The sequence below is a fragment of the Bombyx mandarina genome, chromosome 22 (genome assembly GCF_030267445.1).
Source record: "Bombyx mandarina strain Sakado chromosome 22, ASM3026744v2".
Lineage (NCBI taxonomy): Eukaryota > Metazoa > Arthropoda > Insecta > Lepidoptera > Bombycidae > Bombyx > Bombyx mandarina.
Genome location: NC_143228.1, coordinates 10,643,020 through 10,661,863, shown reverse-complemented (window position 1 = coordinate 10,661,863; position 18,844 = coordinate 10,643,020). Strand labels below are relative to the sequence as shown.

The window sequence follows — 18,844 nt, the reverse complement described above, 5'->3', positions numbered from 1 at the left end:
TAGATGAATCATCAAACTCTGTTTCAGTTTTTTGTTTATAATTACTTTGACCTGGGGCTCTATCAAAGCCTATTTGCTTATAAGCAGTAGCTCTCTTGCAGAGTCCAAATCCGAAGTAATCACATCTAAAAGCCTATATAGCGCCAAGTTTAGTAATGCTTGCATTTTAATAGTAGCTCCTTCTTCAGTAATAATTACCTCGTCTTTCCCTGGATAACATTTGGTCTTTTCTTGCTTAATTTTATATTAAGAAGGGTATAAATCAGACCCATTTTCACTTGCTGCTTCTCTTAGGTTTATATACTGCCACTTAATTTAAGTGAAACTAATATTGCCTTATCGGGAGAATATGTACTACTTTTCACTTTACTTGTAATTAAATACTCATTAACTTTTTCTAGATCTTCGGGGTGATTTGACAAGTGGTTCATTATTTCTCCTACATCTTCATTTCTAGTGTTTCTCAAACTAGTAATTGTAGTAGCTTTCATTTCATCCGGGGATAACGAAAGCGATTGGTAAATTTGTTCAGTGCGTCTTCGTTTTTGCCTGGATCCCAATTCTTCAAAAGGTTTTCGAGGTGCAAAAATAGATGTCGAGGCTTCTGTAGTATATTTGAGGGTGGTACATTTTCAACATCTTCAGTATTAGAAATCTCGAGCCTTTCATGTGCAGTGTTGATAGCTTCAGGTATCATTCCTTCGGGCCAGTTTATTGCACATTCTAACCAATCACATTTTTTTCTTATAAACTGTGCTAACATGCGACTACTTCGTTTCCATATTGCACTTATATTTGAACAAAATTGCGTACTGAATTTTTGGAGCTCAACATTTTTCTTTTCGGTCACGTTTATTTGATTTTGTAGGAATTGAAAGAGTTTTTTATTATCAGACAGCGACTGTAGTTGCTCTCTTAAAATCATAAATAATCCTAAATTGTTAACAAAATTATCAATTATAACGGAAACAGCAAGATCACAACGACAATCACGAGATGTTAGTAGTAGTACGAATAAACGAACACTAGTTAGTATATAATAAACATGATCACTTTATACTTCCAGAGATAAACAAATGTTTACTATATTTTCTACTACCCAGTAATGGCTACTTAACTAATTATCCTCATTAAATAATGTTAACTATCTTAATAATTAGAGAGATTGCTTAATTAGAGTCCTACTAAATGTATTGTTGTTAGGTATTATGTAATTATGGGTATCATTACGTGCTTTTACTTACTAATCCATATCAAATTTAACTTAAAAGCACTTACGAAAAAATATATAATGGTTTTTATTCTATGTATTTATTAATTTTTTTCGATCCATTTATTTGGCAGAGTTGCAACTTTATGCACATGTTCATAGCATCAAATGATAGTAGACTAGACAAGGTATAAGGAAAATAAAGTTTCAAAGCGGGACCTCGCGGTACTTAGCAGGAATTTAATTTAATGTGACCCGCTCCATACAAAAAAATCACAAAACACATTTTTCTGACCAAACTATAAAGTTTTTGTAATTTTTGCCCAAAACAATTATTATTGAGATTAACGAGCTCTATCTATCTACATAAAAATTTTTATAAAAAAACAAAGTTGGTCCCTAAGTCACTAAAATCACAGTATCGACCCACTGTGCGGCGGTGGCGGTGGCTGTGGCGGAAGGGGGCGTGTTAATATGGCTTGGCGGCTTGGCTGGCGGCAGGGCATGACAGCTGACGTCACGTCCGTTACACACTTCATATTATCATTTTTCATATTAAAACTTATGTTACTATAAAAGATTAGGCCGTAGGTGTGACACCTTTGCCGTTCCAGTACAATCTTCAAGAAAAATCTGACAACAAACTGGCAGTGCCAAAAAAGTGACAGATTTAAAATAGGTGACAGGTGTAAAAAATCCATAGGTGAAAAAAACACAATTAAAGTACATAGGTACGATACATAATAATACTATTTTTCAAGACGACTATTAAGTGTATTATTTATGATGCTATTGTTATAATAGTATGAATACTATTGCTATGTAGTAACTAATATATTAACCTGTGCTATTGTACAACGCATAGATAATATCATAATTCATAATACACTAAATATTTGGTACAACGCGTAATACTTACCTAGACCCTGAACTTAATTTGCTTAACTAAACAAAAAAAAAAAATTTTTAAAATATCATCTTACGAAATACTGCAGGTATATCGATACAATTCTTGCCAATATAAATAGCTTAATCTTGTTAATTTAAAGCTACTAAATAATACTACGCTACAAATAATTTCAAATGAATTACCAAATTATGAATCTAAAATTAGCAAAATTTAATTAATGTGTGTTATATATTAAAGTACACCCTACAGTATAATATTAATATAATATAGTCTACTAACTGACCTTATCTTGTCTTGTCCAAATTTCAATAAGTCACTTTGTTCGCTTGTGAATTTTCATGTAAAATATTTTTTACAATTTATCATTGCATGAAACGTGTAGCCGTACCATTACGAAAATCTGATTAAGACTGCTTATGTTTAAATGAATAGAGAGATAGATATGCCCTTTTTTACCTAAGTCATAGTAAAATATTAGGTGTTATCTTTTTCTAAAAGTAAAAATAACATTTGAATTTAGAAGTAAATAGGTACACATGTACAATCTAGATGATTTAGTAGACCTTTATATCAATTTTCTGGCAAAAAAACCAGTTGGTTCATATTTATCCCAGTGGTACTCTGAAAAAGTAGGTTGACCCTAAACCCCTTGAATTTGGGTCCCCTATTTCTGCATAGTTTCTTCTGTTTTTAACACCACTCTCCCATTTACTTGTCGAATAACAGTTCAACTCAGTCACCAAAGTATAATAATATGACTAATTTGCAGGGCAATACTTTGCATAAAGACTAATTTGCAATTAATTGTTACAAACAATCAATCAAGTTAAGTTAGCTGATCATGAAACTGTGGCATCCGTCAAGAATACTACAACTAAACAACATTAGGACTTTTAAAAATTTTGGTCATAAGAAAGAGCCAATCCCTACAGTTACTTTTTTATGGCATGGATTCCTCACCTTCACATTCATGGGATTGTGTCTCGATTGGAAAAGGTATTTATTTTCTGTTTAAATCAAATCATTTAAATGTCTTTAAATATTTACTGATTTTGAATAGCTAAAGTATACTCATAAGTATACTCTTTTAATTTTGACATAATCTTACTACAATATTTTAATATTATTACGTATGTTTTTTTATGAAACAGGAATGCATCTAGAACGGAACTCTACACCACGTTCAGTTGAGCAGTAGAGAATACCTTAGGCATTAAGTCCTAATTGAGTAATAAATAAATAATATTCATAACTGTGCGTTCTTAACATTACGACTCTGAAAGTCCAGTTCAGACTCAATAAGCTGTACTGAAATTTTGGTGCATCCTAGTAGTAGTTCTAGCCTTCAGACTATTAAGACAATTGAAACTATCCTCGTAAACTCTGGCGATAGGGTAACCCAAGACGCCACACTTTACTACTGAGGTAGAAATAAACGGAGCGCAACTTACTCAGTAGATACTTGCACTTCAGTGGATTAAATCAATGCGTTCAATGAACACTACTCTAACTCCAAATTCGTAGGTTTACAGGAGGAGCGTTTAAACGAAAAAAGTTGATAAAATCTTTATTATTGCAGATATATTTATGGTTTTTTCTTGTGTAACTAGCTGATTTACTCTTGCTTCGAACCCCATCAATAATGAATTTGTAATACTTTTAAAATAGTGAAGCGATTTGTGTGAAAAACGAAAATTTCAAAATTTTAAGTTAGAGTAGTGTTCATTGGAGGCATCGAAATGAGCTTCTGAATACGATACGACATATGTTAGCTTTCTAACTTTTACGGGCAGGACCATATGTCGCTGATTCCGAGCCGAGATGAGGAGAAGACTATTTGCTCAGTCCAGTCGGGCTCTTGACCCCTTAAAGGGGCCCTTTTGACCTCGACTTACGGAAGACCGAGCGAACGAATATATGAATGCAACCTTCTATAGCAAAACGTGTAAAGCAGTTTTCATGTCGTCTTATTAAGGCCCTGGTCAGTTACGGCACACGCAACGAAACATTAAGGGTCACGGCACACTATGCAAGCACGGCAACGGCACCGTTCCAAACCAGCGATTAGCTTGTCATTTGAATTTGATCCTTAAATCGTATGTCGTATAATATGTTTCATAAGGTCAAGTACCGCCAACAGCGGCAGCTAGCGGTAGCCAAAATTGAATACAGAGCCGTGTCGCAGCTGTGCCGTTACAGTGCCAGGCCAAAAATTGCTTTCTCTGGCGCCACTGTCTTGAATTCGGCGAAGCGACAAGTCGGTTTCGACCTCTACGACCAGTGTGCTTAGGCTTTAAACTTTTTCGATAGCGTAAAAGTTAACTCAAATTTGTATGCAGTTGGATCAGCGTCCCTAGCGACAAACGTAGGCAAACGTTCCAACTCCATACAAACTTGAGTTATCTTTTACGCTATCGAGAACGTTAGATTTGTTATTAACAATATAAATAAATGTTTCCGTGTTTTAAAAATGATAAAGCCATAAATTATTACGAAGAACTTACATAACATCATTGTTTTCAGAATTGGATCATTTATATTTAACAAGAAGGAACATGACGATTCCAGTACCTGAATATACAATAAATAATAACTTGCAAGACTTAGTTGTCTAATGTAAAAAATTGTATCTTATTATAGAAAATTATGTAAATAAACTTTTGTTTGTCTAGTTCCTAGCTTGTTTTAGTGGTTGGATAATTTTGTAAGAGTGGATTCTTAAGATTATTTTTTATATTCTGAAATTGCTTTTTTTTTTTTTTTTTCCTACCTAAGCTGATAGCCCTAGCGGCTATTTCAGCGTAACCCTAACTTTAGTAGGTGAGCTCACGGGGCTCAAACCTGACGATGTTGCTAACACGAACCCTAGCAAGAGTCGTGCTTCGCAGAATCTACCACCGGATCGGAAACGCGACCCACTGAGAAGATCCGGCGAGAAACTCAGTGGGCTGTGTCTGAGAGTTAATTTACTCGTCGAGCCCTTCGTCGCAAGCGACGGGTTCGACGAGAACGGTGACCGGTGCTTGAAGTACCTAAAAGCACCGTTAGTGGATCGGGAGGATCCGAGATGACGTGTTTTGGGCGACGTCGACTGCTTTCCATTCTTTCCGCAGGATCGGGAATGTAGTTACCGGCGGCCACGATGAGAGGGTTCTCGTGTCGTGCCGCTTTATCGAAGTGGCGCATGGACGCCGACTGAAGATACTTACTGATGGACTCTAAGTCCAGGTCGTCATGGAGGTCGACGTTCCTGACGAACCACGGGGCTCCGACGGCTATCCTGCAAAAACGGGATTGAATGATTTGAAAGGATTTTAAGTGTATGCGGGCCGCGTGAGCGAACACTACACTTGCATAGGTCATGACGGGGCGTATGCAAGTTTTGTAGAGTGTCACCTTATTTCTAAGGGACATTTTACTTCGCCTACATATCATCGGGTAGAGACGTCCTAGGATGAAGGCGGCACGGTCGCGTACCGTCTTGATGTGGGGGCGGAATGTCATCCTACTGTCGAGGGTGACGCCTAAATATTTGACCTTCGGGGCCCACGGTATGGGCTGGTCGAACATCGTGATTGGGCGAACGGCGGGGGCGGGGGTGTTGGCGCGCCTAGTCGGGAGAGGGGTGCTCAGCGTGGTGTTCGGAGGGCGACCCCTTTTGAAGAGCACCGCTGTGCTTTTCGTGGGGTTAATGTCGATGCGCCACTTCCGGAACCACTGTCCCATGGTGGTAGCTGCGGTCTGAAGTCGTCGATGAAGCAACGCCTTCTTCCTACACGAGTAGTAGATGGCGGTGTCATCGGCGAAGAGCGCCAGATGGGTCTCCGGAGACCGGGGTATATCGTTGATATACAAACTGAATAGTAACGGGGAGAGGGCGGAGCCTTGCGGGACTCCGGCTGAGACGTGACGGGGCCGGGAACGCGTTCCCTCGACTCGATATCGGAACGAACGGTTCGACAAGTAGTCTCGTATGATGAGCACGAGCCTGTCTGGCACTCCCATGTTATACAGTTTGTATATCAAACCGTTGTGCCAGACTTTGTCGAACGCCTTCGCTATATCGAAGAAGAGGGCTCCTGTCGGAATGGGTAAGAAATTGCATAACTGAATTTTGTTTGAACCTTAGAAATTTAAGTGTATTATTTTTATTCGGTTCCATAACGGTATTTCATGTGGGTGAAATTTCATTGCAAGACATAATAGTTGTCTCGTCCTGCTTTTTTCCCTGCCTATTTGCTGATAGCTCACTGGAGGTAGGACCTCTTGGGGTACCAATTTTTCTAATGAAATACGTACTCAACAAATGTTCACGATTGACTTCCACGGTGAAGGAATAACATCGTGTAATAAAAATCAAATCCGAAAAATTATAATTTGCGTAATTACTGGTGGCGAGACCGTACGGGTAGGTACCACCACCCACCTATATCTGCCGTGAAGCAGTAATGCGTTTCGGTTCGAAGGGTGAGGTAGCCGTTGTAACTATACTGAGAGACCTTAGAACTTATATCTCGAGGTGGGTGGCGCATTTACGTTATAGATGTCTATGGGCTCCAGTAACCACTTAACACCAGGTAGGCTGTGAGCTCGTCCATCCATCTAAGCAATAAAAAAAAGCCTAGGGAACTATTCCAACTACGTTCGGACGGGTAGGTGAGCTCACGAGCTCAACCTGAGTGAATTTGCAAACACTAACTAGCCCTAGCAAGAGCAGTGCTTCGCAGAATCTACCACCAAGAAACTCAGTGGGCTGTGTCTATGGGTTAGTTCGTTCGTCCAACTCTTCGTCCTTATCGACGAGTTCAACGAGAACAGGGACCGGTGTTTGATCCGACAAGACATGTTTCGGGCGACGGCGGCTCTGCGTTGCCCCGTCTCCTGGGTTGGATGGCTGTACTATGAGGATTATCGTGTCGCGCCGCTTTGTCGAAGTAGCGTTCTGACGCTACCTTGAGATACTTACGTATCGGTTCTAAATTTAAATCATGCTGAAGGTCGACATTCTTCACGTGTCACGGTACTCCGATGGCTATCCTGCAGACTCAGGATTGGATGACCTGGAGAGAGTTTAAGTGCAGGGGCCACCCTGCACTTAAATCTCTTACATCTTACTCTCTGCACTTACATCATGACTGAACGTAACGTGTGAAAGTTTTGTAAAATGTCATCTTTATTATGAAGGGACAATTTACGTCGCTTACAGATTATGGAGTAGAGTTGACTGAGTAAAAACGCGTTCTGACGCTTAGATCCCACCCTTCGAGGCCCACGGTATGGCCTAGCCAAAGATTTTGATGGCGGGAATGGAGCTGCCGCACCTAATTGGAGACGAAATACTGGCAGTGGTAACGGGAGGGCAACCTCATAAAGAGCACGCCTGCTCCAAACAATTCAAAACTCTTGTTACAATATCGAAAAAATTCGTTCCGGATAGTTTTAGTTTTTAGTTTTTCAATAAAATGTTTGGTACTGGCGTACTACAATGTGTAGAACATGGTTTTTTTTACTGGCTCATCATAAGATGTGTCTTTGAGATGAATAAACCTTATTATAATAAAGGTTTAGTTTTTCGTTTAATTTAAATTTCACGTTGTTCGCATTTCATTTAATAAGTAGTTTCCTTCATCGCAGGAAGCCTGTTTTTTTTTTTAAATGCTGGTCCCTGAACATCAATGCTAGTTACCCGAACCCATAACAACACGACTACTGTTGTAAATTATATTAAACTAGTGGTCCCGCAGTAGTCGAAATTCGACTATAATTATTTGGAATTCTAAGTTTGTACTAATTTTTTTTTTTTCCTACCTAAGCTGGTAACCTGGAGTGGCTATTCCAACGTAACCGTAACTAGTAGGTGAGCTCACGGGGCTCAAACCTGACGACGATGCTAACACGAACCCTAGCAAGAGCCGTGCTTCGCAGAATCTACCACCGGATCGGAAACGCGACCCACTGAGAAGATCCGGCGAGAAACTCAGTGCGCTGTGTCTGAGAGTTAATTCACTCGTCGAGCCCTTCGTCGCGAGCGACGGGTTCGACGAGGACGGTGACCGGTCTTTGAAGTACCTAGAAGCACCGTTAGTGGATCGGGAGGATCCGAGATGACGTGTTTTGGGCGACGTCGACTGCTTTCCATTCTGTCCGCAGGATCGGGAATGATGAGTTTGTACACTATTATGATTGTATTTTATACGGGACCCGACGGGCTTCACTCCCTTTCACAAAGCCTACGCAAATGAAGGATTGAGGTATCTCGGAAAGATAGTATCAACAGAGAAAATTGTATGTCGCGTAAAAAAAAATCATTTGAGCTCTAGTCTTCGTTTAGAATTAGTTTCTTTATTTATTTATTTCCTTTGTTTTCGCAGGATTACGCGATGGCAGTTTATTTGAATTTGTTCCTATGAATGTGACCATTAAATAAAAGATTAATTATAAAATTAAATACTTTATTAAGCTCACATAATCATAAAATGTGATAGATAATGCTGTAAAGTTTGTATATCTAAATTCATATAAAAAGTATATAATGTACTTAGGATTAGGTACTCTAGGACAGTAACTGTCGGACAACAGTTGTTTGATAAATTTAATTTAATTCTTAAAATTCGTTACAAGTAGGCATCGTAGCCATAAATTTCGATAGAACAATTCCATTGATGATAATATGAATTTCAAAATGAGATTGGTGCACCAATAAATAAATTATGAATTGTAAAAAAAATGTAATAAACTTACAGATGTTAAAGTTAGTATATATTTTTTAAACATTCCGAAGCTGTTTACAAAGCTTATATGAAGGGATTGTCAATCGTCACAATTGTGAGAAAAGCGCCATAATGTTAATTTTAGATAAATTTAGTTAAATTATAACGCGGGAGCTGTTATGTGACTATTTACATCCTGATCTAAAATTAATACATTTGCTAATAGATATAACACGTATGAATAGTTTTGCAATGACTAGTTTAACGCATACAATTCCGTTGAACAATCTTAAAACCTATATTATATTTTATTACCTGGACAATTTAATTTAATATATTGGTATATAAGGTTATATACAATTAAGAAAATACACAAAATCGCTGCGTGATAATGTATCGGCATGTTTGATATAGCGTTCAAAATCGAAGGGCGTCCCCGGCGGACACTGTTTAATGTGGACTTACTTTTCTTAGGGTCTGTATATTCAGAATTCTCGCGTGCGGTAAGTGATCGATTGTTCTGAGAATCAACAGAATTTGCTTCCGTTTGAGAACTGTCCAAAACACTATTTGCAGGAATATTCTGCTGCACATTTACGCAATCAAATGCCTCACTAAAGTATTCATGTTTCGTTTCCACATTATCGTGTATAATGGACGGAGTGCACCGATTATTGCTATCGTTACCACTGCAGACGTCAAGGCTCTCCTGCAAGTAACTGTTAATTTTTGTCAAACGTTCCGTGATCGAGAAATTTGGCAAAGGACTAAGGCTCCTCTCGATTTTTGACAAGTCCGTATTCAAAAAGTGATCGAGCTCTCGATTTTCACTCACAGTTCCAGTTTTGATCGATTTCTCAACTAAACTTGTTAAAGAATCCGACTCCATTTTAATTGGTATCGAATTAATTTCTTGGCCCATTGGATCACTGTCACTGCAGCTAATTTGCTTTTGTTGACTCACAGACCTTACAAACTTGGCTAGAGTACTACTTTCGACTTCAGTTGGTTCTAATGTGATCAAATCTTGTGCAGATTGTGTCCGTAAAGCATTAGCTTCTAATAGTTTTTCTTTACATAAAGAATTCACAATTTTGTAACTTTGCAAATCAACAAAGTCATCCTTGAGATATTGAATTGGTGTTTTGGACCGTTTGGCCAGTTGCGGACTTATCATTTGGGAATCGAATTCCGGTGGGACCGGAGTGAATTTGACCGTTATTATGTCTTGATTTATTATAGTTTCGGATTTTATTATATCGTCGACGTAATTTTTGTCGTGCACCTCAACAGTACTCGGGGAGTCGATGACGTCATGGTGTGTGGAACGCTGCACCCTATCGACCGTTACTTTGCTAAGTAACTTTCCGTCTGTACTTCTTATGTCGGAAAACAGTCCTCCATCGAAGTGGAGGGGTGTTTCCAACTTCCTAGTTCTCTGTGGCGACGGCGTACCGACCGCCGGCGGCGTGATCGGCAACGGCGAAACCGGACGAAAAGTAGTAGTCGAGTAAACAGTGTCCGAGTTGTAGATTATTTTTATTGGACTTTTAACGGGCGTGTGTTTTACAGAAAGGCCGACCTCCCTTGGCGAAGAAGCTCTGTCCTTCGAGGTTCTTTTTACACACCTGTAAATAAAACATTAACGTCGTTTAGTTCCTTCGAGAAGAAGTCGTTTTTGAAGTAATTATTTTATCACAATTTACAAGCTGGTACATGCACACATTTTACAAAACGCTTTTGGTCTTGGTCGAAAAGACGGAGTAATTACGTTTTTGTAGGACTGAAAAGTTATATATATGGGCGTTTTTACTGTAAATAGATTCTGAACAACTTCATTCATTGAGTATACATAGTTTGTTATTCACATTTCAAAAGTTAATATACTAATGAACGCTAATCTATCTCAATATATCCTTCGTTTTTAAACAGACAACTGAAAAATCGTGTTTTTTTTATAATTACCGTCATTATGACATCGCCAAAGACTAACGAAAATTTTAAATTGAGAATTTGTAAATGTAACAAAAACTGAATCCACACATCTAAATACAGTTTTAGAACCTTCATTAGATTCCTATCTATCAACGATTAGGTAGGGAGAAAAAAAAAATAAACACAAATTTTATATGTTCAACTGATAATGCGCATTTTTAACATGACATAGCCAAAACTACATAAACACTTTAATTCAACAAAGCGTTTTTTTTTTCTAAAAGCATTTAACAAAAAGAAAAATCATCTACCACACAACTTCCTGAACTTTAGGAAGTCTAATATATACAATATGTCATATTAGAGTATAATCTATCTGTCAAATACAAGTTTAATGATTACAACTGTAACACTCTGTGGGACGCACACGCTATGGTTTGTTAATTTAAGGATAATGAACAAATACTATGGGAGCGTATGACGAGCTTGTTTTCAAAACCCAGTTACGGAGGTTTGTGTATCTGTAACTAACATTGGATGAGTACGGTAACATAAAAGTGTGTGACTAAAATAATAATTGAATGAATAAAATTTTGATGTATGCTGTACATGTAAGAGATATACAGAAAGTTATGTAGAAATCTATAGATATGTGTATATATAGAGAGTTAATTTCTTGGGTAGGTCTGAATTTGGGGTCAGTCGTTCATTAATTGGTTATAAAATCGAATGTGAAATTCATAAAGGCTTAGATAGTTTTGACTATTTTATTACGCTAGGAAAATTAGCACTTCTTTTATACAGCGGTAGAGAGGCAGATGGGCTCACTGTTTACCTGTTGTTACGCGTTCATAAGTGACCATAGAGTCTACTTGATTATATGAGGTTGAAATCTCAATTCTCCCCTCAAAGAGGAGTTTTTTCACGGCAGAAGGACTGTGTTACCAAAGTGCGTGGGCAGAAAGTCACGCTTCCTACTACCATTCTTGTCTATGTGTGTGTTTATGTATACTATCCGTGTGCAATAAGTTGAGACCTGGGGGCGGTGACGCCACAGACGCATGGTTGTACTGTGCACAAAAAATATCACAACAAGTTTCCATCCGCGACTTCGTCTCTGCTATTTTTTTTAATGTAGAGAGTATTGTACTCGGATCAACGCTGCCTTATATTTATTAGGTATACTTGAGCTATTACAAGCGTGTAAACTGAGTCATAAATATTTTTTATCAGATCTCAAAAGTTTTACGCTTCATTATAACAATAAACTTATAACAAAAAATAACAATAAAATATAGCAGTAACTCTAATAACTATTAACGAAACCGTATCAAAAAAGATTATAAAATCGTCGTTGCGTGACGTAAGCCAGTACGAGACTAAGATGTTAAAAAAAATGGCGTTGCCTACAGTACAACACGGGAGCTTGAGGGGAAGTTACAGGAGTAGCGGGCGGAGGGTTGTATCCCAGGCGAATCTCAACTTATCGCGCACGGGTAGTACGTGTGTGTGAGTGTGTTGTATGTGGGTGTGTTGTGTGTGGGTGTGTTGTGTTATGTGTATTTAGTAGGGAACTCATCATACGCACCGTGCAGTTGAAGCACTGACTGTGGTAGTTATTGTTGAGCGCCTCGACCCACCTGTCGCCCGCCTCCACGGGGAATCCGCAAGCGAAACATTTTGTTGTAAAGAGCTCATTCCAATCTGAAAAATGACGCGTATCAATTGTCAGATTCTCCGGTGCCGTAGATGTCGTGACAAATTTTTTCAAACATATTTTTAAAGCCATAGTATATAAATAACCATAGTAATAAGCCATAGTAATAAGGATATTCTAAGCCGGTTGTCTTGTACGCTAGACGTTTGCTAAACACTCCCGATAAACAAGTGAAAATCAGTGAGAAATAATAAGCCCACCTTTCAATAGTGCAACACCAAATATTTATGGAACGTGTGTTCATCGTTATGAATCATAGTGAACTTAAAAACACATTTAAAAAGTGATAAATCCTGTACTCAAAATCTAGTTAACATTGTTCGAGATCTGTCAAAGCGATAAATTGTGCTGCTACCCGCAACAGCGATACCAATTTTAAAAAAGAAAAAAAAAAAAAAAAAACTTTACGTTCAGAAACTACTTTCAAATTCCGCTCAACTTTACGTTTCGTTTCACATAAAAATGTCGTTGTCACCCGAGATGTCACTGCTTTTATCTAAAATGACGGAACAATTGAACTTGCAAACTGCTACAATTACGGAAAATATAACTGCAGCCATATTACACCAAGTCGACGAAAAAATAAAACCGATCATAGAGGAGAACGAAAAACTGAAGCAGGAAGTTGAGACATTAAACAAAAAGATTCTTACCCTCGCGTCTATTACCAGGAAAAACAATATATTAATTCATGGCTTACCTGAAGAGAATGATGAAAAATTCGAAGATCTAAGTAACCTTGTAAAATCAACATTGCGCGGAATCGAAGTGGAAATTAAAACAGAAGATATTAACTTACTTCAGAGACTAGGGAAAAAAGGATCCAGAGATGGCAAAACTAGACCAATTTTGCTTGCTACCACGAGCCTACAGAAGAAAATCCAGATTTTGAAAAATAAAAAGAAATTGAAAGCTGACATATACATCACGCATGATCTACCAAAGGAAGTACTTCTAGCCAAGAAAGGAAATAAAAATAAAAATTCCGGCGACAGCAAAAAAGACACAGAAAAAAGGAAAAGATCTGAAACTCCAAGTCCTGGCAACCCAATTGCAACAAATACGAAGATGCACAAGATAGATGCTTTTCAATACTTACGACAGAGATCACACTCCTTTTCAGAAAAAAACACAAACAAAAACTAATACTCCATCAAGAACCGGAGGATTACAACCGACAACAACAAACAATCCAAGTCAACATTTATTTGAACTACAACTAAATATGTCACAGCTAAAACAACAAAATCAAATACTCCCAAGACGGCTGGTCACCGAGGGAGGATTAGACCATCACCCTCTAACAATAAAACAAAAATTAGATACTGCAACCCCAAATATTAGATCTACCCCAAGCCGATTGGTGGGGGATAGGAACCACACCCCCCAATAACACAAGAAATCAATTGCGAAAACAGCTACACGAAATCAAAAATTTATATTGCATCCCTCAATGTACTTACACTGAAAAACGATGAAAGCCTTACAGAACTAGTATATGCGTTGAAACAGATTAAATGGGACATAGTCGGCCTGAGTGAGGTAAGGCGAATGGGAGAAAGAATTATTTCCCATCCAGACTTCCTTCTATATCATATAGGAACGACCCCAGGTCAGTATGGAGTTGGTTTTATTATAAAAAAATACCTCACAAACTATGTTGAGAGCTTTATAGGAGTATCAGAACGCATAGCACTGATGAATCTTAAGCTACCTGGGTACAAAGATCCATGGACCATCATACAAGTATACTCACCCACGGAACAATCCGATACAGTATCAATAGAGTCATTCTACCTAGACCTAAATAAAACAATCCAAGACTATGCTTACAAAAACCTTGTTGTGATAGGAGACTTCAATGGCCAAATTGGAGAACGACAACCAGAAGAAGACACAGTCTTGGGACCATTTGTGTATGGAAAAAAGGCCAGAAGCAGAAACGGAGAAAGACTTGTAAACTTTGCACAGGAGAATGGCTTGAGAATCTTAAACACAGTGTTCAAGAAGAAAGAAAGTAAGATGTGGACCTGGTCATCATCAGACGGGAAAACAAAAAACCAAATAGATTTTATAATGTCTAATAAAAGTAGATACTTCTCTAACATGAAAGTTATAAGCAATTTCAACTTCAATACAAACCATCGAATTATTCGAGCAGAACTAACGACAACCCCGCCAAAAAACTCAAGACCAAGAAACAATATGATGAACACAAAACCTACCAAATACCAAATATCCCAAATAGCCAACTCTGTAATGACAAAACTTATAGATTACAAAAAAGAGACAACAAACATGGAGGTGCAAGAAAAATACGACTGGTTAGAAGGAGCAATCAAAGCAGCTATTCAACAAGGGACTAATAACAAAGACCTATCTAACAAGTGGATGACTACCAAAACAATCAACCTTCTCAAACAAAGAGCTAACTTAATTAAAGAAAAAAATAGGAACGATAATCGAAAGCAAATAGCAAAACTCAGCAAAGAAATTAAAGAAAGTATTAGAAAAGATAGAACTCAAAAAAGAATGGAAACAATAGAGAGACACATTTTACAAACAGGAGGTATAAAAAAGGCACATAAGGAATTATCAAACAAAAAGGACTGGATCGTACAGATGAAAGATAGTAATAGCTTGAAGGAAAATCGAAGGCAAGGAATATTAGGAATTGCTAGATCTTACTACAAGAAATTATATGAAAACAACATAGAGGAAAAAGAAATAGAGTTGTTGGAAATCTCATCCGTGCCCAGCATCATACAGGATGAAATAGAATTCGCTATAGAAACTCAAAGAGACAATAAAGCTCCAGGACCCGACAGAATAAGTAACGAAGTACTAAAACAAGCGAAACAAACAATAACACCTATTCTCAAAGAAATCTTCAACGATATCATCAATACAGAAACGATTCCCCAGCAATGGACTAAATCCAATATAATCCTTCTGTACAAAAAAGGTGATCAGTACGATATTGGAAACTACCGACCCATAAGTTTAATATCCAACCTGTACAAAATATTTGCAAAGATCTTGCTCAAGCGAATGGAGGGCAAACTCGACGAGCAACAGCCAATAGAACAAGCAGGTTTTAGAAGAAACTACTCAGTACTTGATCATATCCATGCTGTTAGGCAAATCATTGAAAAATATACAGAATAAAAAAATTATCTAACACCTTTTTTACGCCTTAACCGTCTTCACCATCTTCCTTTTCTCTGTTATTCTCTTTTCCCTTTCTTACCGTTTTCTCTAATTCACACCTTAACGCTCCGTTTCACACTCTTTTCATACGTTCCATTCTTGCCAATCCTACATAAATATGTATTTAAAGTCGCCGTATCCTAAAGGATAGGATGCCCGGTGTACTCGTATCGAATGATGCGACTCGCCGGTGTTCACACCCGTACTTAATACAAGGAATAGCTCAATGGTATCATTGTGCACTAAAATGATGAAATTCAATAAGGTAGTTGATAAATTACCTGCTTCGCAGTATGGCAGTCCGTCTTCTAAGAAGAACGGGTTGTTTCCGAACAACTTTCCGCAATAAACGCAGTTGAAGCACTCTGGATGGAAGTGTTTACCGATGGCGTTTAAACAGTCCTATAAGCGAAATAATCATGATTAAATACATAATAATCATAGGTCGAGGGCAAGCGACCAAGAGGCAGGAACCCGACGCGTTGGATGGACCAGATTCGTGCAGCCCTTGATACCACAGTGCACGATGCTCTGCACTCAGCTGCAGATAGGAACAGATGGCGGTGCATTATAAAAAACAAACTGTTTCAAGGCCATGACCACGACCCTCAGTAATGAGGAAACCGACGCAAGGAGGAGGAGAATCATAATGAATCAATATAATATGTAATCTCAAAAAAATAAATAGATAAATAATATAATAACTAATAAAATAATATCAATAAAATATACATAATAAGAATACATAAAGTATATTCTGCTGAATCGAATGTTGTCTATGGACGACACAATACCTTTTTTTTTTTTTTTTTTTTTTTTTTTTTTTTTTTTTTTTTTTTTTTTTTCGGGTAGAGGGCCGAACCTCCTACGAGGTCCCCGCGCAAAAGGGGCGCGCGGGGTATGTGAGACTCAACGATCTGCATGGTGTTGTGAGCAGACCGCGGGCCCAAGGATTTTAGAGCCCACCCACTAAACGACTCCCCTGCACTCTTACACCCGACGTCCGATCCCCTCCGAGGTCAGAACCCGGATGAGGTAGGGGGGCTACCGCGGTCAACACTACAACCAGACGGCGCGGCTCACCCCAAGGACGCCCAGCCGACGGAGCCTTCGAGGCGAATCGAAGGCCCTGAAACGTCGGCCGTCTCGGTACGGCAGCCCGTCGGGCCGCCCAGACGGTGCCGCTGGTGTCCCGGAATACCCCGCTGGACCAGAACCAGCCTGCCGGGTCGGGACGCGATACACCGTCGACCGGTCGCTCTATTCACTCCACGGCAGCGCGCTAGAGTGCTGGTAGCGCGCCGCGCGGCCTCACCCCCTCAGGTCGCCCCTTGACCTTCACCGGGGGGAGGCCGCCACCTACAGGGGCCGGGACGTACGGGCGTATTCCCGCCTCCGGCCCCCGGCTCGACGGCGACGGATCGGTGCGGAAAGGGAAGAGCTCTCCCTCTCTCGCTCCGCCGCCTCCTTCTGCGAGATGGTGGACTCGCAGAAGTCGAGCATCGCCTTCCAGGACGCATCGCTGCCGAGCATCGTAGCCACGACGCGCGGCAGCGAGAGGTCCTCTCCTATGACCGCGACGAGGGCGGCGCGTTGCTCATCGAATCCAGAGCAACGCGCCAATGTATGTTCCGCTGTGTCTTCCTCGTCGCGGTCCGCGCAGTGGTGGCACTGCGCCGTCGGTTCCCTTCCGGCTATCTTGAAGAGGTACCGGCCAAAACACCCATGGCCGGTCAACATCTGCGTCAGCCGGAAGGTGAGGCATCCGCGGTCGCGGCCCACCCAGTCCGCGAGAACCGGGCGGACCGCCTCGACGGTACAGATGCCAGCCGACGGGTCCGCCAAGCGGCGAGACCACGCCTCCAGCACGGACCGCCGAGATTGGGACGACACAATACCTAGATCGTTTTTCTCCGTTTTTTCCTACCTCAGCTGAAGATCTTGAGAGACCATTTCAGCATCACTGGGCGAGTAGGTGAGCTAACGGGGCTCAAACGAACCCTAGCAAGAGCCGTGCTTCGCAGAATCTACCATCGGATCGGAAACACGACCCACTGAGAAGGTCCGGCAAAAAGCTCAGTAGGCTGTGTCTGTGAGTTAATTTACTAGCCCTTCGTCGCAAGCGACAGGTTCGACGAGAACGATAACCGGTGCTTGGGGTACCTAAAAGCACCGTTAGTGAATTGTGACTTCTCCGTCACACTAAATTTGCGCACGACTGCCGTTCTGTGTGCTCAGTGCGAATTTTTTAACGTTCTCGATCGCGTAAAAGTTAACTCAAATTTGTATGCAGTAGGAACAGCGCCCCTAGCGGCAAACGTAGGCAAACGTTCCAACTCCATACAAATTTGAGTTCAGAATATAGCGTGACTCCTAAAAGTGGACCTTATAAATGCACATTCAACAAATAGAGGACAGAGACGATGTTGATGGCTTCTTTTGGGAATGTCTATTTTTTCCTATCCCAAAAACATAATAGTTCTCTATCAGAGATGTTCAAATGTGAATCCTGTGGCTAACCTTGACAGATGAAGCACTGACGCAGTGAAAATTATATTAAATTTCCTAAATATTTATGTTTATATTTTATATTTATATAAATATTTAATAATTCGTGATTTTTGTGGTAAAAGGCGTACTATAAGAGCAGACCCTGGTCGGTAGCACTGTATCTTCTTAATCTGTTTTTATTTTGAGTTTTAAATGAAGCCTATTTAAATTTATTTTAATTATTTTTACTGTCACGGTGGTGATAATTCAGTTTATTATACTTACGCCTTTAATTTTAGCATGACATTTGTCACAGGCGGGTGCTATGTATTGCTCAAAACAGAATTCACAGTAGAGCTGTCCGTTCTCTTCGACGAATCCGATATCCTGTAGAGGACGTCTGCATGTTGCATTCACGCAGATGAAGTGCTCGGGGCACCATATGCGTCCAAGAGCCGTGATGAATGGACCTCTGAACATTGAAATAAAATGGTAAATAAACGTGGGTTGATGATAAAAAGAACTATATAATTTCATACATTATTATATCGATCATTAATTGTGTTACCGTTACAATGAAAAACCAACACTATCAATTCAACACTCATGCAATTTTGAAACTTACTTGATGTATTCCCGACGCGTATTAATTTGAAAATCCT

The 18,844-nt window shown here is 39.5% G+C and overlaps 1 protein-coding gene and 1 long non-coding RNA gene across 2 annotated transcripts in view; one reads left to right on the top strand and one right to left on the bottom strand.

The window, feature by feature from the left end:
* Positions 1–2,889: 2,889 nt before the first annotated feature.
* On the top strand, positions 2,890–4,794 carry LOC149500351 (uncharacterized). Its single transcript, XR_016325098.1, has 2 exons — positions 2,890–3,116; positions 4,644–4,794. It is a non-coding gene; the product is annotated as an uncharacterized LOC149500351 (long non-coding RNA).
* A 3,761-nt stretch (positions 4,795–8,555) lies between these two features.
* Positions 8,556–18,844, bottom strand: part of Zasp52 (Z band alternatively spliced PDZ-motif protein 52) — a 33,470-nt gene continuing 23,181 nt past the window's right edge. Inside the window, 4 exon segments of the mRNA XM_089737129.1 lie at positions 8,556–10,458; positions 12,354–12,469; positions 15,974–16,094; positions 18,468–18,654. Coding sequence (XP_089593255.1) covers positions 10,381–10,458; positions 12,354–12,469; positions 15,974–16,094; positions 18,468–18,654 — 502 coding nt within the window. The 3' untranslated portion in view covers positions 8,556–10,380.